The sequence below is a fragment of the Bufo bufo genome, chromosome 7 (assembly GCF_905171765.1).
Source record: "Bufo bufo chromosome 7, aBufBuf1.1, whole genome shotgun sequence".
In the NCBI taxonomy this organism is placed as follows: domain Eukaryota; kingdom Metazoa; phylum Chordata; class Amphibia; order Anura; family Bufonidae; genus Bufo; species Bufo bufo.
Genome location: NC_053395.1, coordinates 19,186,584 through 19,210,079, shown reverse-complemented (window position 1 = coordinate 19,210,079; position 23,496 = coordinate 19,186,584). Strand labels below are relative to the sequence as shown.

Sequence of the window (23,496 nt, the reverse complement as noted above, 5' to 3'; positions counted from 1 at the left end):
GGCAACTAAGAATATTGCTAAGAATTAGGAATTCTGTTTTTTGTTTAGTTTTGTTATGACATTCACCGTAGGGGACAATTTATGTGATATTTATGTAGTCATTATGGACACAGAAATACCAAACATATGGGGGAGATTTTATTTTTGCATTTTTTTTCCTTGAAAAGCGTATTTTCAATGAAAAAAAAAGCTTAATTTTTTTGTTGTTGAATAAATGTGTTTTTTTTAAAACTTTTTTTACCACTTAAAAGTCCTACAAGGGGACTATATTAGACAGCTTTTTGATTGATTTTAAAATGCAATGTATTATTCCTATAGTGCATTGCATTTTAATGTCAGTGGTATTCTGACATTGACCAGAAGGCTGCGCTTCTCTGGCGCAGCCTGCTGTAAATTACTCAGGGCTGGTCTGGGGCCTACATGAGACTCCAGCCAGCCTTCACACACATCGGCACTCCGCGATCACATTTGCGGGGTGCCAATGGGAGTCCCCCTCCCTCTGTCAGCACTTTACATGCGGCAGGCGCCATTGTCCGCGGCATGCGAAGTGGTAAACATCCTGGATCGGCACTCCTGCCAGTCCGGGCTGTTAGAGCAGGGCCGCGACTCTCATGTCCCCGCTCCCCGCTCCATTATTTTAATTGTTCTTCTTCTATAGTGGATGGCTTTATCATAGTTGTAATTGTATTTTGTGCCTTAAAATTTATTTTTGCAATTACAAAAAAATATAAAATGACACTTCTGCTATACAGGTGAAACTCGAAAAATTTGAATATCGTATAAAAGTCCATTTATTTCAGTAATGCAAATTAAAAGGAATTGCATTGATTCAGCTTAAAATTAGAATTTTGTGAAAAGGTTCAATATTCTCGGCTCAAAGTGTCACCCTCTAGTCAGCTAATTAATCCATACCCCCTGAGCAAAGGGGACCTGAGATTGTGACTTTGGGGTTTCATAAGCTGTAAGCCATAATCATCCAAATTATAACTAATAAAGGCTTGAAATATCTCGCTTTGCCAGTAATGAGTCTCATATGTTAGTTTCACCTATTAAGTTGGATTACTGAAATAAATGAACTTTGCGCGAGTTTCGGGTTTCACCTGTATATGAATACATAATAACTACTATTGAGAGAAGACCAGAGAATATCTTTTATTTATCAGTAGTGAGCTCTATAGCTCAGTGGTTAAGGCTTTTGCTTTAGATAAATAAGACTTAAATACACTAGAGTGCCGCCAAGTATACTGACAGCGCTTGGGGATACCCCCTTCATGTCCATAGGCACTGACTTCATACATAGACATAGAGCAGGAATGCCTAAGCAGCTACAGATACCGGCACTTCATACACATGGCTTCTCCTCCTATGCAGTGCCTGCTGCACTCTGTTCCTTCCACTTCCTCAGTCAGCGGCTTAGATGTGGCTGACGGAGGAAGCATTGAAGTCTGACAAAATTACCGGCAATTGTTATTGCAGGTAAAAAAATAACGGTACTGGCGATCATTATTGCAGAGCAGGTAAAACAAAATATTGTTATCGGCAAGCTAAGCAAAATACTTGGCTTGGTCGATAGAATACTGGTCAGATGGCAATCCTACAGGTGGGACATATTTTCTCCTATTTCAGTGGCATCGCTATAGGAGGTGCAAATGCAGCAGAAACCCCCCAGCTCAAGTGAATGGGTCCGCGATCCACAGCGGCTGCCCCACGGTCGGTGCCTGTGCATTGCGGACCGCAATTTGCGGTCCACAGCACGGGCCCCTTAAGTTCGTGGGCAAGAGGCTTAACAGATATATTTTTCCTGTTCCATCTCCCAGAGGTGGGGGAAGTCGGGGGGTAGCATGCGGCATCTGACTTAATTTTGCCAAGAGACACATTTTGTCTAAAATTGGCCCTAGAAGGCGGTAGCGAAGGGAACAGGGAAACTGTCGGCCCTTTATAATATACAACAGTTTATTTTCTCACCTTTCATAAATTTGTTCTTATAAAATGAGGGTCTCTCGGGTCCATCTGTTTTTGGAGGCTTATCTGCAAATTAAAAAAAAAATTGTGTGAAGGAGCACAAAGTGGGCATGATTACTGTGAAGGGGCACAGTGTGGGCATTACTACTATGTGCTGGAACAAAGGGGGAATAATTACTATCTGGGGGCATTATGGAGACTGGGTGTGTATAGTTATGCTTTGGGAAGAATTAGAGACGTGGCCTAGTATGAAAAAATTGCTGTGGCACTGTCACAATAGGTAGGTAAGTGGGGAAATAACCAAACACAGGAAAACAAACAGAACAAACGACTAGGCCCAAAAGCTAGGGAGAAAAGGGTCACCTCCTAGTGATCCCTAAAAGCTTTCACCAAACTGCTGTGCTCATGTGCATACCCTTAGGGTGGATATGCACATGCCCTCGTGCCTAAACCTAAACACCCTGGGCAAACCCTAAGCAGCAGGGAAAAGGGAAGAGGAAACCTGCTTCTTCAAACCAGGAGGAAGCAAGCGTCTCCCTAGAGGCCTAGATAAAACACACAAAGGGAAATGAAGGAGAGGACTTATCTTGAGCAGAGCTGGAGCAGACGATCCACCACAAATCAAGAGCTCCCAGGAAAGAACTATAACCCGCACAGGCCACTGGGGGAAGGAGGGATAAATAGCCTCACTAACAATGAAACCCAGTACACCTGAGGGAAGGTGGATCCAGCTCAAACCCAAATCAAAACAAACAAAGAAGTAAGACATGTGCAGCCAGTCTGACAGATCTCTGCACATTCACAGGGCAAAGCATGACAGGCACGCTACGTGCACCAGACATATTGTCCCTCTTTACTATTTTTTAAAGTCGGGAGGTATGACAACAGTCTAGACAGAGCTATACCAGATGGTCAAAAGTTCACTGCCTCTTTTTCTTTTACCTTCAAAACACTCTGCATAACCAGTCTGCAGGCTCTGCATAGTCCCTTATGTCAGCAAAGGAAAACTACTAGCTTCTCAGTGTACAGGCTGGAAAGTCCCAAAGTCTCTCAGTATTAGCTGGCTGTGTGTTAACCCTTTCCACAGTGCAGTGTAAAAACAGTGCAAATGAACAGGATATGTTACAATAAGCATTTAAGATGCAGGTAATCAATTTGGCTCCTCCATTTAGGGTACATAACTCAATCTAACAAACAATATATTTTCTTACCTTTTATGACACTGGTCCGATCACCCATGTATTTGACAAACATAGTAAACTGTTTGGGTTCATCTAAAATGTAAAAAAAGATAAATAGTTAAAATAATGTTGAATATACTGTTAATGCATTTTCGGGGCTCACCTTCTACCGGACAGTTGTCATAGATAATATCCAATGGATCTGGACTCGTCTCCTGTATTGGTAATTTATCCAAGATATCTGCAAACAGGAAAAAAAATCTAAATCCTGAGGAATTATATCCGTATTTGATTATACTCTGGAAGGGTATGTAAACCCTGCAAACCAATTTTTACTGCTCCTATACATGTACAATAAAAAGTGAAGTATTACTGTTTACAGGTTTTATTAAAAATCTCCTGCCGTTCTGAGTAGACAGCTCCTCTGCAGTCTGCACGGTAACAAAAAGAGTGGGGCCGACAAAGTAACACGTGACCCTACAATCATACTACACAGTAGTCGTAGTCTGTAACCATGGAGATACATAACTATTTTCTCTTTCTTTCCCCCCTGTCCTTAAGCTCTTGAATGCAATGACAGCAATACTAAATGATGTCTAAGTGACACACATAGCTATGGGTAAACACATGCTTGACAACGGTAAACAACCACTGCCCCCCATACTCCCACATTGCAAGGACTAGTTTTAGGGGTGCATGACATGAATATGAAAGGGGCGACAGTGCCCCGCTTGGTCTGGGCACCCATAGCTTGCGTCCACAGGCCATGGTATTGGGGCCCTGTTAGGCGATAATCAGGCCCTTTTGTTATGTTTATATTTGGGCACTATGGGGTACACCATAATAGGGGCGTCACCAGTAGGTATCGGTCAGGACATCATCCAGCTGAAGGGCATGTGTACATAGAGGCAGTCCGTGCAGCCTTTAGGAGTATTTAGAGTCAAGCAGCTCCTAAAAGGGACTTAAATTTTATCGTTGCGATGGGCATGCTTAACAGGAAAGTTAATATTCGCCCCCACCTTCTGCAGGATTATACTGAACGGGCACATCCAACCAAAGGACAGAGAGGCGGCCATTTATTGGGGGCCCTGGAGACAGCGGGCCATTTCTAGGCTGGTCCAGTTCCGGTTTTAATGGTTGGGGAGAAGTGACCCAGGGAAGTTCTCTCCACAGGTGCATCAACGCTACCAAACAAGGGAGAGGAGAGCGTCTTCAGGAGGGGAGGAGTGTGCTGGTGTCAAGCAGCTGCTGAAAGGGTCCTAAATTATATCGCACTGCTATGAGCGGACTCACCAGGAAAGTCAATATTCGCCCCGACTCCAACAGGAATCTTCTTTATAATCAAATATTCTGAATCTTTTTCCCCTTTTTTATCTGTGAACATAAAAAAGCAAGAGTTTAACATCTGAATAAAAGGAGAACTCCACCTTCAGGAGGGCTCCACTGAAAGCCATGTAAAGGGGTCGCCCAGTGTATTATATTGTGTGATATCATTATGTAGTGTACGGGAACTGTAATACCCGTCACTACCAAAGGTCACTTGGTGTGCTGTCGTCCCTCCTTAATTATGGGAAGTTGCTATATGTCAGTTTTATAGAATGTAATGTAATGTGTGTATTTCCCTGTTACTGAAACTTGCATGTACAGGCCTGCTAGGGGTGTCATTCCTACTTCTAGTCCATAGAGGGAGCTAGGGAGCACTAGTTTATATAAGGCCCAGACAGGGAAGTAGAAGTCAGACGGAGTCTAGTGTCTGTAATCTACAGTTGGAGATTAGACAATGTCTGAGACAAGTCCAGGCCTGAAGCCTGCTGTTCAGGAGAAGATTCCCTCCTGAATTCCCATGTGCAGAAGCAGGAATACGATAGACCAAGAGCCTGAGGAACCTTCCAGAAGCTAAGAGAGACAGAGGCAAAGATCAGGAAAGCCAGAGGTACTGAGAGAGACAGAGGAGGTACTTATTTAAGCTATAGCCAAGGATATAAAGCCAGAAATAGGTTAATGGGCCTTGGTGAAGAGTTGCTACATTCCAGGATCAGACAGAATTAGAGTGCAAGCTCCTGTGCTGCAAGTCCTGTGTTTAACACTCTGTAATTACCCTGCTGTACTGAATTGCCTGCATCGACCGAATTGCAAAATCGACTGTATGCTAAGGAACTGCATTTCCTTTATTGTCTCTGCTTGGAAAACCTACTAAAGTTGGAGTTCTGTTTTAATCCTACGTTTCCTCAATTTATTCCTGCATCCGCAAACGGCGTGCCACCGTTTACTTGGCACTGGCGTCACAAACTATCTTTACCTATACCTGCCCTTGCAGAGAGTCAGCTGTACCAGGTTAGTGTATATTGCACTACATCACCCAGAAACACCTAGTACACACAACTTGAGTACGCTGCACCTCTCTTTTGGCGTCACGAACAGGATACGCACACTTTCTAGTGCAAGAAGCGTGAACTTTGTGCTTATACCGTTGCCCTTTGACCAAAGTGACATTTTCCTGTTTTATTCAAGTGGACTTTGTGGACTGAAAATCGTACCCAAAGTGTACCAAAAACCTCCAAAAAGCGCTGTGCAGTGTTGCGCTATACAGAGGAAGAAAATCGCCGCATTGGAGTGTGGTTTTGTGGACTTTAAACATTCCTGCTTGCTGTCAGTGAATAGACAGCGTTTGTACCTAAAGATGGCCGCTGAGCTTGCTCAATTTACTGCTGCGTCACCTTCATCCCGAAAAGGCGGGAAAAATTGGCGCCTTTCTGAGGAAAAAGCGGGAAGAAGGTCAAGGGCAGGCGCCACGGCTTATCTGGACATTTGCATGTCTGCCAGCATGGACACCGCCCTCCATATACTGGAATACCTGGGGGGCGGCTCCCCAGTGCAATGGGAGGAGCTGGCTACTCTAATTGACGCGACCCTATCGCTCTCCTCAGAAGGATCGAGCATGTTGGATTGTGAGCAGAGTGTTGCTGCAGCGTCCGCACCTGAAATTGAAAAGATGACTGACATCGGTGTAGAGCCAGAGGAGGCTCCACCGGCCTACGCTCCGGGACCGGAGCAACCCGCCTGCCGCCCAAGGGAGAAAGAACCCGAGCCCTACTATGGCTCGTGGAGGGACTTTTTCCAACCATCTTTCAAATGGTCCTCCCTGATGGCGGAGATCCGAGAGGCCGCTATAAAGCGGAATACAAAGACTAAAATCGTCTATGAGGAACTAACCAAGACCATACATGAGAAACATACGCACACCCAACCCCGCCTGGAAAGGAGAAAGGGAGTGGTGCTTTCATTTGACAAATCCCGTGGCTACGGGTTTATTCAGGACTATCTAACTGGCAGAGACCTCTATGTTAACCGAAGGTCTGTCAAAAGAGACTACCTCCCTTCGTACCAACACAGCCTCCGCGAGGGAGAGGAAGTGGAGTACACCCCTGCCGAGAGCCTGCGAGGCCCTTATGCAACTGCCGTGACCCGTCCCAAGCGAGCGCCTGAGGATTGGGAGGCAGAAGAAGGAGAAGACTACTCTGGCTGCGAGCGAGAACCGGAACGCTCTCCAGAGCCGGCCCATCACGCCTTTCAGGAGCGGAGCTCCTTCATTGGGCCAAATGTCTTCTGGCAGCCAACCGTGTTGGAGAAATGGGTGAGCCCCTATCCCTTCCCCCGAGCTGCCTCGTCGGGAGAAGACAATATCAGAGCTGGAGCAGTTAAAAGGACTTAGTGCTACCTTTCAGCACATCCGGATGGGACGGAGACCAGATGCATCGCCAGAACCTGCAGAGGCCAAGTCCGCGCCATCGGTGACTGTACCTGCGCCGGCGGCGTCAGCAGAGGACAGCGACTCCGACACAGACAGCATCGGTGAGCAGATCGTCCGGCTGGAGGAGAAGTTGCGGGAGTTGCGCAAGACATACACCGCCAGGATCCAGACACCGCCGAGGAAGGATGAGGTAAGGGTGCCTGTCACCACCCATAGCCCGCCTTCTGTTGCCACCGCTTCGTCAGTGCCCCAGACCGGACCCGCGATTGCCGTAAACTGCTGCACCCAGAGCACCGGACCGCTTGCTGCGGCGGTGCCAAGCACGTCACACCCTGCCGTGATCATGCCAGGGCCGGCACGGTCCATCAGAGGGTTCACCCCTAGGCCTATGGGGCCAATACCTATTAGGGGCCCCTTTACCCTACAGCTGCCCCCTGACACAGTTATGTGGGCACATCCTCCTGTAGAGGAATACTGCAGACGATACCTGCCAGCGGAGCCAAGTGGTTATGATATGCCACTGTGAATCAGCCTGCTAGGCCTTTGATTGATTTCATCAGAAGTTTGATGTTAACCCTTCCAGGACAGGAGTCCTATGTTTCTGGTCCTTTGTTGCGGCTGCCAGTTTGTCCACGGCTCAGTGGTAGGTGTTGACCACTGAAGTAATAAAGCTAACAAAGCCACGTTTGTTTCCAGGACCTCCTGCCTGCTTTTGCTATCCCACACCAAGTTGTGCCTGTTCCTTTGTTGCACCATTTACCCTTAACCCCCTTTTCAGGTTGATCCGGGGTCTTACAGCACTTGTCTTTGCTGTCCTTTTATTGTGCAACGTCATACTAAGAACCGTGCCCGGAGACAGACTCAAAGTACCTGAGCCTCTGAGATCTTACTCTTTTAAAAGTAATGTGCCCAGAGATGGACTCCACCGCATGAGAGCCTCTGTGATTTAATAAGAAATACCTGGGTACGGACTCATGTTTGTTATTTGAGCCTCCAAGAACTTTTATACTGTTATTATACTGTTCTATCATGGACTTATTTATTGTCATGGACTATCCTGGTTCTTAATGTTACGCTGTGCCAGGTCAGCGCCCCGTTCCATTCACTATCCTGAGAGAAGAGAACGACGCCCCTTGTCACTACCCTGCACCTTTGCCAATTGGACCTGATGTAAATGCAGATGAATTACATGTATGTATGCCTGCATGTTCTATTTTCTATTTCAGGTAGAGATTCCAGTTGGGAGACCCATGATGGAGTACGAGGTCGTACTCAGCTTAAAGCAGTGGGGTATGTAGTGTACGGGAACTGTAATACCCGTCACTACCAAAGGTCACTTGGTGTGCTGTCGTCCCTCCTTAATTATGGGAAGTTGCTATATGTCAGTTTTATAGAATGTAATGTAATGTGTGTATTTCCCTGTTACTGAAACTTGCATGTACAGGCCTGCTAGGGGTGTCATTCCTACTTCTAGTCCATAGAGGGAGCTAGGGAGCACTAGTTTATATAAGGCCCAGACAGGGAAGTAGAAGTCAGACGGAGTCTAGTGTCTGTAATCTACAGTTGGAGATTAGGACTATGTCTGAGACAAGTCCAGGCCTGAAGCCTGCTGTCCAGGAGAAGATTCCCTCCTGAATTCCCATGTGCAGAAGCAGAATACGATAGACCAAGAGCCTGAGGAACCTTCCAGAAGCTAAGAGAAACAGAGGCAAAGATCAGGAAAGCAGAGGTACTGAGAGAGACAGAGGAGGTACTTATTTAAGCCATAATCAAGGATATAAGCCAGACTTAGGTTAATGGGCTTGGTGAAGAGTTGCTACATTCCAGGATCAGACAGAATTAGAGTGCAAGCTCCTGTGCTGCAAGTCCTGTGTTTAACACTCTGTAATTACCCTGCTGTACTGAATTGCCTGCATCGACCGAATTGCAAAATCGACTGTATGCTGAGGAACTGCATTTCCTTTATTGTCTCTGCTTGGAAAACCTACTAAAGTTGGAGTTCTGTTTTAATCCTACGTTTCCTCAATTTATTCCTGCATCCGCAAACGGCGTGCCACCGTTTTACTTGCACTGGCGTCACGAACTATTTCTACCTATACCTGCCCTTTCAGAGAGTCAGCTGTACCAGGTTAGTGTAAATTGCACTACATCACCCAGAAACACCTGTAACACACAACTTGAGTACGCTTGCAATTAGGTACATTTAAAACTTTGCAATCGTCTTGATTTTTACAAAGAAAAAATGAATTAATATATTGTATTTACAGCTCCTACGCAGAGCAATGTGTTTCCACGGTTACAGACTACAAACAAACCCTGTGTAGTCTGATCCTGCTGTCCTGGGTTACTCTCCTGTCTGTCTCCTCTTCCCCACGGACAGGAGAAGAGGCGGCAGGTGGGAGAGAGCAAACACATGACCACAAGACCTGTAGGTGGGCACAGGAGCTGGAGACACAAAGTGCTAGGACGTAGTCAACCTTATTATACATTTTTGTTTGAAAGATCTCTCTCCTGCTGTCATTGAATATGAACAATGTCATAGAGTGCAGTTCTGGAAGGGGTTATATATCTATAAGATATAGAGTATGGATGAAGAAGAACTCACCAGAGCTGCGGGTATAACAGCAAAAAATACTCTTTAAAGCTGTAAATTCTAATTAGAAATACATTATTCAATGTCAGCAAGAATTATGGAACATGACTTTAAGCAAATGCCACATTTCCAATGGCTTAACCCCTTGGTGACCAGCCCGTCTTGGGCCTTACTGACAAGCGTTTTACTTCCTTTTTTCATCGTCGCGTTACAAGAGCTATAACTTTTTTATTTTTCCGTCTATATAGCTTTTATAAGGGCTTGTTTTTTGCCGGACAAGTTGTAGTTTTTAATGCGCCATTTTGAGGGTACACATAACTTTCTGATTAACTTTTATTAATCTTTCTGGAGGGAGATGGGAAAAAACAGTAATACTGCCACTGCGTTTTTACGTTATTAATTTTACCCACGTTCATTTTTCAGTATAAATACATAATATCTTTATTTTCTGGGTCAGTACGATTACAGTGATACCAAATACATATAGTTTTTTGCAATAAAACCCCTTTTTTTTTAAAGAAAAAATGTTTTTGCAATGCCACTTCCAAAGACCCATAACTTTATTATTTTTCTTTCTATGGAGTTGTGTGAGGGCTTGATTTTTGTGGAACGACTTGTATTTTTCATTGGTATTAAATGGCGCTTTTTGATCGCTTGTTATTAAGTTTTTTCGGCGGCAATTAAGAATAAATCAGCAATTTTGTCTTTTTTTTAATGTATTTTTTATGGCGTTCACCGTAGGGGATAATTTATGTGATATTTATGTAGTCTGGGTCATTACGGACGCGGCAATACCACACATATGGGGGACAGAGAGGCGCAGCCTGCTGGAAATTACTTAGGCCCAGCCTAAGGACCCTTAGTGACCGCCGTAAAAAGGCGTATTGGGTGGTTACTAAGAGGTTAATGGGTTTTCATTTGATCATATTGGAGTTTAAACTCCCTTTTTTTTTTTATATATATATTTATATTTTTCTCTGTTGGGATACTCCTGTGTATTTAAGTTTTTTTTTATGACTTTTTAAATTTTTTTTATTGTCTTTGCATTTTGAACCCCACAACCATCTGCATTGACAGCAAAGACTCTAACGACAGAGATATGATGCTCAATGAAAATAAATGTAAGATATTTTTTGCTAAAAACCTCAGTAGCAGTTTCCCATGTATTTTGTATTGGTATATAGCAGAAGTATCATTTTATATATTTTTTAGTACACTGGAAAAATATAATGACAACAATAGAATTACAATAAACACAAAACTGTCCATTATCGAAGGAAAACAATATAATGGATGGACCGTCTCTATCAAATAATGGAAATGTATGTGACCTGATGGACCGCACTGACTATAAGGCCTCGTGCACACGTCTGTATCCATTTTGTGGTCTGCATCCATATGTCTGTTCCACAAATTGTAGAACATGTCCTATTCTGGCCGTAAAACGTGGTCTATGGATCTATTGAAGTCGATGGGTCCACAAAAAATGCAGATATGTGTATTTTGCGGACAGCAAAACAGATAGACCCTACTCTCAGTACGGTCCATCAGGTGACATTCATTTCTGTCATTTGATGGAGATAGTGTCATGGACACTACTGTGACAGGGGCCAGGAGATCAGAGAGGACTGGCAACACGTGGGTTAATCTGAAGGTTCCTTGTGGATCATTTGTGTCCGTGTTGTTTGGTATTGACCACTTTTCTGGCAGTGTTGTTGGTTTGGTCATTTAACTTCCCTATTTATTACTGCTTACCCCTTCTAGGGGTGCGGTTTATAGCTTCAGTTTCTGGACTCTGGGCTAGCTGGTTGTTGGTTCTCAGTAAGCTCCTGGCGCTTCCTTTGCTCCACGTGAAGTTAAGTGTTGTCTTTCCTATTTGTATTTTGTTTGTTGTATTCCCCTGTCTGTTGTATGCAGGCCTGAGGGAGATCCTGTTCATCCTTCTGGTGGAGGAATACGTTGTCTCAAGTCCTGCCACTATACCAGGGCCCTACAGGATGTGTTAGGGCTCTAGGTTCCTGTGTATGAACTTTCCTACCATCGGGGTCAGTTCATACTGATAGTTAGTCAGGACTTGGATTAGGGTTTTTCTAGGAGGCGACCTTCTCCTTTACCCTAGTTTCCAGGCCTCGTTCCTTTCCCCCTTCCCTCCTGTGCTCGGTGTGAGTTTTCCACCCACACGGCATCCGTCACAGATAGCCCTTCCATTATTTTAATTGTTCTCCTTCTATAGCGGATGGCTTTATGATAGTTGTAAGTTATTTTATGCATTAAATTTATTTTCGCAATTACAAAAATAATATAAATTGACGCTTCTGCTATATATGAATACATAATAACTACTATTGAGAGAAGACCAGAGAATATCTTTTATTTATCAGTAGTGAGCTCTATAGCTCGGTGGTTAAGGCTTTTTCTTTAGATAAATAAGACTTAAATACACTAGAGTGTCGCCAAGTATACTGACAGCGCTTGGGGGATGCCCCCTTCATGTCCATAGGCACTGACTTCATACATAGACATAGAGCAGGAATGCCTAAGCAGCTGCAGATACCGACACTTCAATACACATGGCTTCTCCTCCTATGCAGTGCGTGCCGCACTCTGTTCCTTCCACTACCTCAATCAGCGGCTTAGATGTGGCTGACGGCGGAAGCATGAAGTCTGACAAAATTACCGGCAATTGTTATTGCAGGTAAAAAAATAACGGTACTGGGCAATATTATTGCAGAGCAGGTAAAACAAATACCGGCATCGGCAAGCTAAGCAAAATACTTGGCTTGGTCGATAGAATACTGGTCAGGTGGCAATCCTACAGGTGGGACATATTTTCTCCTATTTGCTATCGGAGGTGCAGATGCTGCCAGAAACCCCCCAGCTCTGGTTTCTGAGGGGCCCAAAAGCCACACGGATGCAGATTTTGCACTGGGGTCCTGAAGCTGCATCATGTCCCATGTCTCAAGGTCTAGTTCATGCTACATTGTTTTGGTCAGAAATTTTCATCAGTGACAAAACCAGGAGTGGCACAGAGATGAGGATAATGGAAAGATTGCTCCTGTTCTGTGTTTTTGACCCCAACCTGGTCTTGGCTCACAATCACCGACGGAAAACACTGACCAAACACTGAAGTGTGAGCTAGACCTAACTTTCAATCACATTATGAAATCCTGCAGCTTTAACATGTCCTCACATCTAGTGGCCAAATAAGCTGCAGACTGGTAAAAAAAAATGCAACTGGGGGGCGGTATTATTAGGAGGTGCCTCAGAATAATTAGGGGTGGGGTTACCAGGGGAGGGCAGGTGATGTCACTGAATAAGGTTGAGCGAGATGAGTAGGATGCCGCTCGCTGCTCCCGCCCTCTTCTGGACTATGACTTTAAGGCCTCATGCACACGACCGTTCCATTTTTTGCGGTCCGCAAATTTCGGATCCGCAAAACACGGAAGCCGCCCGTGTGCCTTCCGCAATTTGCGGAACGGAACAGGCGGCCCATTGAAGAAATGCCTATTCTTGTCCGCAAAACGGACAAGAATAGGACATGTTATATTTTTTTTGCGGGGCTACGGAACGGAACAACGGATGCGGACAGCATACGGAAGTGCTGTCCGCATCTTTTGCGGCCCCATTGAAGTGAATGGGTCCGCATCCGAGCCGCCAAAACTGCGGCTCGGATGCGGTCCAAAACAATGACCTTGTGCATGAGGCCTAACAGATATATTTTTCCTGTTCCATCTTCCAGAGGTGGGGGAAGTCGGGGGGTAGCATGCGGCATCTGACCTAATTTTGCCCAGAGACACATTTTGTCTAAAACTGGCCCTAGAAGGCGGTAACGAAGGGAACGGGGAATCTGTCGGCCCTTTATAATATACAACAGTTTATTTTCTCACCTTTCATAAATTTGTTATAAAATGAGGGTCTCTCGGGTCCATCTGTTTTTGGAGGCTCATCTGCAAATTAAAAAAAATATATATATAGAAAAGAAAAGCATAAAAATGTATTCCATCCTGCCAAGAACGGAATATAATACTTGAGGTTTCATTTTTTTTCACCTTACATTAGCAATTTTTCGCCCCATTGTATATAAAATAAAAAAGTTGCAAGTTTGCAGTCTTGATTTAAAAAAAACTCCTATATGATGACTATAAAAAGGCCCTGTGTAGTTTGATTCTATATAATGTACAGACAATAGAAGAGAACTCGACACAACTGCCGGATCAGACTACAGAGGATCTGTTTGTAGTCTGTAACCTTGGGGACACATAGCTCTGCCTAGATTTTGGATCACGACTATATGTAAAATTGCTTAATATTTTATTTTATAGGCAACGAGAACATTAATAATAGAGTTGCAGAAGTGTTCATAGCCCTAAGTTAGGATAGTTTTAAAAACAGACTAACATGACCAATCACATCTTAGATCTCCATTGCTGCCCTCCCCCGAGGACTAGAGTCATGTTGTAACAGCAGCCGGTGGGGGAGTATGAAATGCAGATGCCTGGTCATGTGTTGTCATAGACCAGTGGCCCGGTTTGAGGTGTCTCCACTAATATCCTGGGTCCCCCAGACAACGTAGAGCTGTCACCATGTGTTGCTGCTATCTGGAGGATATGGTAAGGTGTGGTGCACCCCAATGGGAAATAAGTCCAGAGAGTCAGGATCTGCAGTAAACCCGTGTGCTCCTTTACTGGAGGAACTCAAGTGCGAAACAATACAGGCAAGGCATAGGACTGGCTTCTCCCAGACAGAAGAAGGTTCTGTGCTGAGGAAAGGTCTGAGCTAGCTGTCCCTCTCTCTCTCAAGGGGCTGATGATCCAGGTCTGTGGCAGGTATATCCATCTCTGTGTCTTCTTCTGGTCTCTTGTAAAGTTTGGTAAAGTCTCTGCTACTAAACATTATTCCTTATCTGCAGACACTTAGCGGTTCTGACTGCTTTACTTTTATACAGTTTCTGATTCAGAACATTCTAGTGGGAGGGAGAAGTTGGAGAAGCATAGCCTAACAGAAACAATGTTGCAGTTCATGGCTGCCATAGACTTGTATTGGGCCTCAATACAAGTCAATGGGAATTACTAAGCAGTTTCCAGACATAAAGAGCAGCATACCTCCCAACTGTCTGGAGGTCCCTGAACGGCTGAGGTAGGTCCTGCTCAAAGCTGATTGTAATGGCGAAGCACGGAGCTGTCCACTCCCCGCTTCACCATTCCTCTCAGCGGCCAGCGCTCCCCAGCAGCAGCACAATGCGGTCATACATCGCGCTGCTGGACTGTGTAGGAAGAGCAGGGCAGGCCGGGAATCAGCCTCTACTCCTCCTACACAGTAGCACAATGTGTGATAATATCCTGCTGCTGCTGCTGGGGAGCGCCGACTGCCGGGCTGTGATCATCAGGTTAAATAGGTGAGTATTTACTCTTAGTTTTTTTTACTTTATGTAAAAAGGGCACATATCTTGGCATAACTACTCTGAGGGGGTACATCTTGGCACATCCGCTGTGAATGGGGAACATATCTGGGCATAACTACTCTAAGGGGCACATCTTGGCATATCAACTGTGAAGGGAGCACATATCTTGGCATAACTTGGTGAGGCCAACATAGAGTCAGTTTGGGTTACGTTGCAGTTTGCTAACCATGCAGTAACTCGTGTAGGTGTGATATATAGACCACCTGGTCAAGTTAAAGAACTAGATGATCTACTAGTTGAAGAAATAGCTAAAATGACAATGAAAGGAGAAGTTATCATTATGGGAGATTTCAATCTTCCAGATATAAACTGGAAAACCAAAATAGCAAGTTCTACCAGGAGTACAGATATTCTAAATTCCCTACTGGGGTTATCTCTACAACAAGTGGTTGAGGAGCCAACCCGGAGGGAGGCCATTTTGGATTTGGTATTCACAAACGGGGATTCGGTATATGATGTCATTGTAGGCGAAACCTTGGGATCTAGTGATCACCAGTCAGTGTGGTTTAATATAAGAACTGTGAAAGAGTCCCACCACACAAAAACAAAAGTTTTAGATTTTAGAAAAACAGACTTTTCAAAAATGAAATTAGTCATAAATGAGTCCTTATCAGACTGGAACGGATTACATGGAGTCCAGGAGAAATGGGACTACTTAAAAGGTGCATTATTGAAGGCAACAGAAAATTGCATTAGACTCGTCAGTAAAAGCAAAAAAAGGAGGAGACCAATGTGGTACTCAGCAGAAGTGGCCCAAATCATTAAAAATAAAAAGCTAGCATTTTGTAATTATAAAAAAACCCAGAGCAATGAAGATAAGGAAATCTACAAGATTAGGCAGAGAGAGGCCAAGCAAGTTATAAGAACTTCTAAAGCGCAGGCAGAAGAAAAACTAGCTCAGTCTATGAAAAAAGGGGATAAGGCATTCTTCAGATATATAAATGAAAAAAGGAAATTAAAACAAGGAATAACTAAATTAAAAACAAAGGACGGAAGGTATGTAGAAGAGAATAAAGGGCTAGCCGACTGCCTTAATGAATACTTCTGTTCAGTTTTTACAAAAGAAAAAGGAGAAGGACCTCCACTAGAAAGAATGACTATTAAATCGTTTGATGCATGTATCTTTACAGAGGAAGATGTTCTAAGTTTGCTGTCTAAGGTGAAGACAAATAAGTCACAGGGGCCTGATGAGATACACCCAAAATTATTAAAAGAGCTTAGTGGTGAGCTGGCAAAACCGTTAACAGATTTATTTAACCAATCATTAGTAACAGGAGTCGTCCCGGAAGATTGGAAATTGGCAAATGTCGTGCCCATTCACAAGAAAGGTAGTAGGGAGGAATCGAGCAACTATAGACCAGTGAGTCTGACATCAATAGTAGGCAAATTAATGGAAACCCTATTAAAGGATAGGATTGTGGAACATCTAAAATCCCATGGATTGCAAGATGAAAAACAACATGGGTTTACTTCAGGGAGATCATGTCAAACAAATCTTATAGATTTTTTTGACTGGGTGAATAAAATAATAGACGGTGGAGGTGCAGTAGACATCGCATATCTAGATTTTAGTAAGGCTTTTGACACTGTCCCAACATAGAAGACTTATCAATAAACTGCAGTCATTGAGCATGGACTCCCATATTGTTGAGTGGATTAGGCAGTGGCTGAGTGACAGACAACAGAGGGTTGTAGTCAATGGAGAACATTCAAAACAAGGTAATGTTACCAGTGGGGTTCCACAGGGATCTGTACTGGGACCGATTTTGTTTAATATCTTCATAAGTGATATTGCAAAAGGCCTCGCTGGGAAGGTGTGTCTTTTTGCTGATGACACAAAGATATGTAACAGGGTTGATGTTCCTGGAGGGAAACGCCAATGGAAAAGGATTTAGGAAAACTAGAAGAATGGTCAGAACTCTGGAAACTGAAATTTAATGTGGATAAGTGCAAGATAATGCACCTGGGGCGTAAAAACCCAAGGCAGAATATAGAATATTTGACACAGTCCTGACCTCAGTATCTGAGGAAAGGATTTAGGAGTAATAATTTCAGAAGACTTAAAGGTGGGAAGACAATGTAATAGAGCAGCACGAAATGCCAGCAGAATGCTTGGATGTATAGGGAGAGGTATAAGCAGTAGAAAGAGTGAAGTGCTTATGCCGCTGTACAGAACACTGGTGAGACCTCACTTGGAGTATTGTGCGCAGTACTGGAGGCCATATCTCCAGAAGGATATAGATACTCTAGAGAGAGTTCAGAGAAGAGCTACTAAACTAGTACATGGATTGCAGGATAAAACTTACCAGGAAAGGTTAAAGGACCTTAATATGTATATTGCTTGGAAGAAAGAAGAGACAGAGGGGATATGATAGAAACTTTTTAAATAGCATAAAGGGAATCACTCGGTAAAGGAGGAGAGCATATTTAAAAGAAGAAAAACTACCACAAGAGGACACAGTTTTAAATTAGAGGGGCAAAGGTTTAAAAGTAATATAAGGAAGTATTACTTTACTGAGAGAGTAGTGGATGCATGGAATAGCCTTCCTGCAGAAGTGGTAGCTGCAAATACAGTGAAGGGGTTTAAGCATGCATGGGATAGGCATAAGGCCATCCTTCATATAAGATAGGGCCGGGGGCTATCCATAGTATTCAGTATATTGGGCAAATGGTTCTTATCTGCCGACACATTCTATGTTTCTATGTTTCTATAACTACTCTGAGGGGCACATATTGGCATATCTACTGTGAAGAGACACATATCTTGGCATAACTACTGTATGGGGGCACACATCTGTGCATAACTATTGGGGGGGGCACATATCTGAGCATAACTACTGTGAGGGGGCATATCTGGACATTGCACCTGTGAGGGGGCACGATGTGGGATAACTTATGTGAAGGAGCACAAAGTGGGCATGATTACTGTGAAGAGGCAACAGTGTGGGCATTCCTACTATGTGCTGAACAAAGGGGGAATAATTACTATCTGTGAGCATTATGGAGACTGGATGTGTATAGTTATGCTTTGGGAAGAATTAGAGACGTGGCCTAGTATGAAAAATTGCTGTGGCACGCTACGTGCACGACACATATTGTCCCTCTTTACTATTTTTTAAAGTCGGGAGATATGACAAGAGTCTAGACAGAGCTATACCAGATGGTCAAAAGTTCACTGCCTCTTTTTTTTTCCTTCAAAACACTCTGCATAACCAGTCTGCAAGCTCTGCATAGTCCCTTATGTCAGCAAAGGAAAACTACTAGCTTCTCAGTGTACAGGCTGGAAAGTCCCAAAGTCTCTCAGTATTAGCTGGCTGTGTGTTAACCCTTTCCACAGTGCAGTGTAAAAAACAGTGCAATAACAGTGCAAATGAACAGGATATGTTACAATAAACATTTAAGATGCAGGTAATCAATTTGGCTCCTCCATTCAGGGTACATAACTCAATCTAACAAACAATATATTTTCTTACCTTTTATGACACTGGTCCGATCACCCATGTATTTGACAAACATAGTAAACTGTTTGGGTTCATCTAAAATGGAAAAAAAGATAAAAATGAAATAAAAAAATAATAATACACTTTTTCATCATAAATAGTTAAAATAATGTTGAATATACTGTTAATGCATTTTCGGGGCTCACCTTCTACCGGACAGTTGTCATAGATAATATCCAATGGATCTGGACTCGTCTCCTGTATTGGTAATTTATCCAAGATATCTGCAAACAGGAAAAAAATCTAAATCCTGAGAAATTATATAACCGTATTTGATTATTTAAAGAGAGACATTCAATTCTGGAAGGGTATGTAAACCCTGCAACCAATTTTTACTGCTCCTATACATGTACAATAAAAAGTGAAGTATCACTGTTTACAGCTTTTATTAAAAATCTCCTGCCGTTCTGAGTAGACAGCTCCTCTGCAGTCTGCACGGTAACAAAAAGAGTGGGCCGACAAAGTAACGCGTGACCCTACAATCATACTACACAGTAGTCGTAGTCTGTAACCATGGAGATACATAACTATTTTCTCTTTCTTTCCCCCCTGTCCTTAAGCTCTTGAATGCAATGACAGCAATACTAATTGATGTCTAAGTGACACACATAGCTATGGGTAAACGCATTCTTGACAACGGTAAACAACCAGTGCCCCCAATACTCCGATATTCCAAGGACTAGTTTTTAGGGGTGCATGACATGAATATGGAAGGGGCGACAGTGGCCCGCTTGGTCTGGGCACCCATAGCTTGCGTCCACAGGCCATGGTATTGGGGCCCTGTTAGGCGATAATCAGGTTATGTTTATATTTGGGCACTATGGGGTACACCATAATAGGGGCGTCACCAGTAGGTATCGGTCAGGACATCATCCAGCTGAAGGGCATGTGTACATAGAGGCAGTCCGTGCAGCCTTTAGGAGTATTTTAGAGTCAAGCAGCTCCTAAAAGGCACTTAAATTGTATCGTTGCGATGGGCATGCTTAACAGGAAAGTTAATATTCGCCCCCACCTTCTGCAGGATTATACTGAACGGGCACATCCAACCAAAGGACAGAGAGGCGGCCATTTATTGGGGGGCCCTGGAGACAGCGGGCCATTTCTAGGCTGGTCCTGTTCCGGTTTTAATGGTTGGGGAGAAGTGACCCAGGGAAGTGCTCTCCACAGGTGCATCAACGCTACCAAACAAGGGAGAGGAGAGCGTCTTCAGGAGGGGAGGAGTGTGCTGGTGTCAAGCAGCTGCTGAAAGGGTCCTAAATTATATCGCACTGCTATGAGCGGACTCACCAGGAAAGTCAATATTCGCCCCGACTCCAACAGGAATCTTTATAATCAAATATTCTGAATCTTTTTCCCCTTTTTTATCCGTAAACATAAAAAAACAAGAGTTTAACATCTGAATAAACGGAGAACTCCACCTTCAGGAGGGCTCCACTGAAAGCCATGTAAAGGGGTCGCCCAGTGTATTATATTATGTGATATCATTAGGTTACAATTAAAACTTTGCAAATCGTCTTGATTTTACAAAGAAAAAATGAATTAATATATTGTGTTCACAGCTCCTACACAGAGCTATGTGTTTCCACGGTTACAGACTACAAACAAACCCTGTGTAGTCTGATCCTGCTGTCCTGGGTTACTCTCCTGTCTGTCTCCTCTTCCCCACGGACAGGAGAAGAGGCGGCAGGTGGAAGAGAGCAAAACATGACCACAAGACCTGTAGGTGGGCACAGGAGCTGGAGACACAAAGTGCTAGGACGTAGTCAACCTTATTATACATTTTGTTTGAAAGATCTCTGCCTGCTGTCATTGAATATGAACAATGTCATAGAAGTACAGTTCTGGAAGGGGTTATATATCTATAAGATATAGAGTATGGATGAAGGAAGAACTCACCAGAGCTGCGGGTATAACAGCAAAAAATACTCTTTGAAGCTGTAAATACAAATTAGAAATACATTATTCAATGTCAGCAAGAATTATGGAACATGACTTTAAGGCAAATGCCACATTTCCAATGCTTAACCCCTTGGTGACCAGCCCGTCTTGAGCCTTACTGACCAAGCGTTTTACTTCCTTTTTTCATCGTCGCGTTACAAGAGCTATAACTTTTTTATTTTTCCGTCTATATAGCTTTATAAGGGCTTGTTTTTTGCCGGACAAGTTGTGGTTTTTAATGGCGCCATTTTGGGGTACACATAACTTTCAGATTTTTTATCAAATCTTTCTGGGAGGGAGATGGGAAAAACAATAATACTGCCTCTGCGTTTTTACGTTATAAATTTTACGGCGTTCATTTTTCAGTATAAATAATATAATATCTTTATTCTCTGGGTCAGTACGATTGCAGTGATACCAAATACATATAGTTTTTTTACGTTTTACTACTTTTTTTGCAATAAAACCCCTTTTTTTTAAATAAAAAATGTTTTTGCAATGCCACTTCCCAAGACCCATAAGTTTATTATTTTTCTTTCTATGGAGTTGTGTGAGGGCGCCGCTCCGTTCTCCCGGTATAGGCTCTGGTATCTTCATATGTTCGGCTCAACTGGGTAGAGCCTGCCGGCGTCTCCTTCTCCCAGGCTGTAGTGCTGGCCAATCGCAGCGCTCAGCTCATAGCCTGAGAGAAAAAAAAAACCTCTCAGGCTATGAGCTGAGCGCTGCGATTGGCCAGCACTACAGCCTGGGAGAAGGAGACGCCGGCAGGCTCCACCCAGTTGAGCCGAACATATGAAGATACCGGAGCCTATACCGGGAGAACGGAGCGGCGCCCAGCGATAATAGTAAGTGCAGGGAGATCCCTGGGCGCCGCCCTCCATGTCTGTATGCTTAGTATAGATTTTTTATTCTAGTGAAAGCTCCTCTTTAATTTTTGTGGAACGACTTGTATTTTTCATTGGTATTGTTTTTGAGTAAATGGCGCTTTTTGATCGCTTGTTATTAAGTTTTTTCGGCGGCAACTAAGAATAAATTAGCAATTTTGTCTTTTTTTTTTATGGTGTTTACTGTAGGGGATAATTTATGTGATATTTATGTAGTCCTGGTCATTACGGACGTGGCAATACCAAACATATGGGGGAGATTATATATTTTTTTCATTGAAAAGTGCATTGCATTTTTATTGTCAGTCCTAATTTGATATTGACCAGCAGAGAGGCGCAGCCTGCTGGAAATTACTCAAGGCTGGTTTGGGGCCTACACGAGACCCCAGCCAGACTTCACACACATCGGCACCCCGCGATTGTATTTGCTGGGTGCCAATGGGAGAGTTCGCTCCCTCTGTCAGCACTTTACATGCAGCGGGCGCCATTGCCTGCGGCATATAAAGTGTTAAACATCCTGGATCGGCACTCCTGCCAGTCCGGGCTGTTAGAGCAGGGCCGCGGCCCAGCCTAAGGCCCCTTAGTGACTGCCGTAAAAAGGCGTATGGGTGGTCACGAAGGGGTTAGTGGGAGTGTTATTTGATCATATTTGAGTTTAACGCCTTTTTAAAAAAAAATGAGATGAGTAGGATGCCGCTGGCTGCTCCCGCCCTCTTCCAGACTATGACTAAGGCCTCATGCACACGACCGTTCCGTTTTTTGTGGTCCGCAAATTGCAGATCCACAAAACACGGAAGCCGCCCGTGTGCCTTCCGCAATTTGCGGAGCGGAACAGGCGAACCATTGTAGAAATGCCTATTCTTGTCTGCAAAACGGAGAAGAATAGGACATGTTATATTTTTTTAGCGGGGCCTCGGAACAGAGCAACGGATGCGGACAGCTCACGGAGTGCTGTCTGCATCTTTTGCAGCCCCATTGAAGTGAATGGGTCCGCATCCGAACCGCCAAAACTGCGACTCGGATGCGGACCAAAACAATGGCCTTGTGCATGAGGCCTAACAGATATATTTTTCTTGTCCCATCTTCCAGAGGTGGGGGAAGTCGGGGGGTAGCATGCAGCATCTTACTTAATTTTGCCCAGAGACACATTTTGTCTAAAACTGGCCCTAGAAGGCGGTAGCGAAGGGAACAGGGAAACTGTCGGCCCTTTATAATATACAACAGTTTATTTTCTCACCTTTCATAAATTTGTTCTTATAAAATGAGGGTCTCTCGGGTCCATCTGTTTTTGGAGGCTCATCTGCAAATAAAAAAAAAATATATAGAAAAGAAAAGCATAAAAATGTATTCCATCCTGCCAAGAACGGAATATACGGTAATACTTTAGGTTTCATTTTTTTTTCACCTTACATTGGCAATTTTTCCAATAAAAAAGTTGCAAGTTTGCAGTCTTGATTTAAAAAAAACTCCTATATGATGACTATAAAGAGGCCGTGTGTAGTTTGAGTCTATATAATGTACAGACAATAGAAGAGAACTCGACACAACTGCCGGATCAGACTACAGAGGATCTGTTTGTAGTCTGTAACCTTGGGGACACATAGCTCTGCCTAGATTTTGAATCACGACTATATGTAAAATTGCTTAATATTTTATAGGCAACGAGAACATTAATAATAGAGTTGCAGAAGTGTTCATAGCCCTAAGTTAGGATAGTTTTAAAAACAGACTAACATGACCAATCACATCTTAGATCTCCATTGCTGCCCTCCCCCGAGGACTAGAGTCATGTTGTAACAGCAGCCGGTGGGGGAGTATGAAATGCAGATGCCTGGTCATGTGTTGTCATAGACCAGTGGCCCGGTTTGAGGTGTCTCCACTAATATCCTGGGTCCCCCAGACAACGTAGATCTGTCACCATGTGTTGCTGCTGTCCGGAGGATATGGTAAGGTGTGGTGCACCCCAATTTGTGCACCCCAATTATCTGCAGACACTTAGCGTTCTGACTGATTTACTTTTAGACAGTTTCTGATTCAGAACATTCTAGTGGGAGGGAGAAGTTGGAGAAGCACAGCCTAACAGAAACAATGTTGCAGTTCATGGCTGCCATAGACTTGTATTGGGCCTCAATACAAGTCAATGGGAATTACTAAGCAGTTTCCAGACATAAAGAGCAGCATACCTCCCAACTGTCTGGAGGTCCCTGAACGGCTGAGGTAGGTCCT

General features: G+C 43.7%; 1 protein-coding gene across 1 annotated transcript in view; it reads right to left on the bottom strand.

Moving 5' to 3' along the window:
- The window catches only part of LOC121008391, a 54,409-nt gene that overhangs the window by 10,321 nt on the left and 20,592 nt on the right, over positions 1 to 23,496 (bottom strand). Inside the window, exons 12-21 of the mRNA XM_040440891.1 lie at positions 22,508 to 22,570; positions 20,345 to 20,383; positions 18,571 to 18,672; positions 18,422 to 18,484; positions 13,375 to 13,434; positions 9,500 to 9,538; positions 4,437 to 4,517; positions 3,307 to 3,384; positions 3,174 to 3,236; positions 1,966 to 2,028 (exon numbers count right to left, since the gene is read on the bottom strand). Coding sequence (XP_040296825.1) covers positions 1,966 to 2,028; positions 3,174 to 3,236; positions 3,307 to 3,384; positions 4,437 to 4,517; positions 9,500 to 9,538; positions 13,375 to 13,434; positions 18,422 to 18,484; positions 18,571 to 18,672; positions 20,345 to 20,383; positions 22,508 to 22,570 — 651 coding nt within the window. The remainder of the gene's footprint in view (positions 1 to 1,965; positions 2,029 to 3,173; positions 3,237 to 3,306; positions 3,385 to 4,436; positions 4,518 to 9,499; positions 9,539 to 13,374; positions 13,435 to 18,421; positions 18,485 to 18,570; positions 18,673 to 20,344; positions 20,384 to 22,507; positions 22,571 to 23,496) is intronic.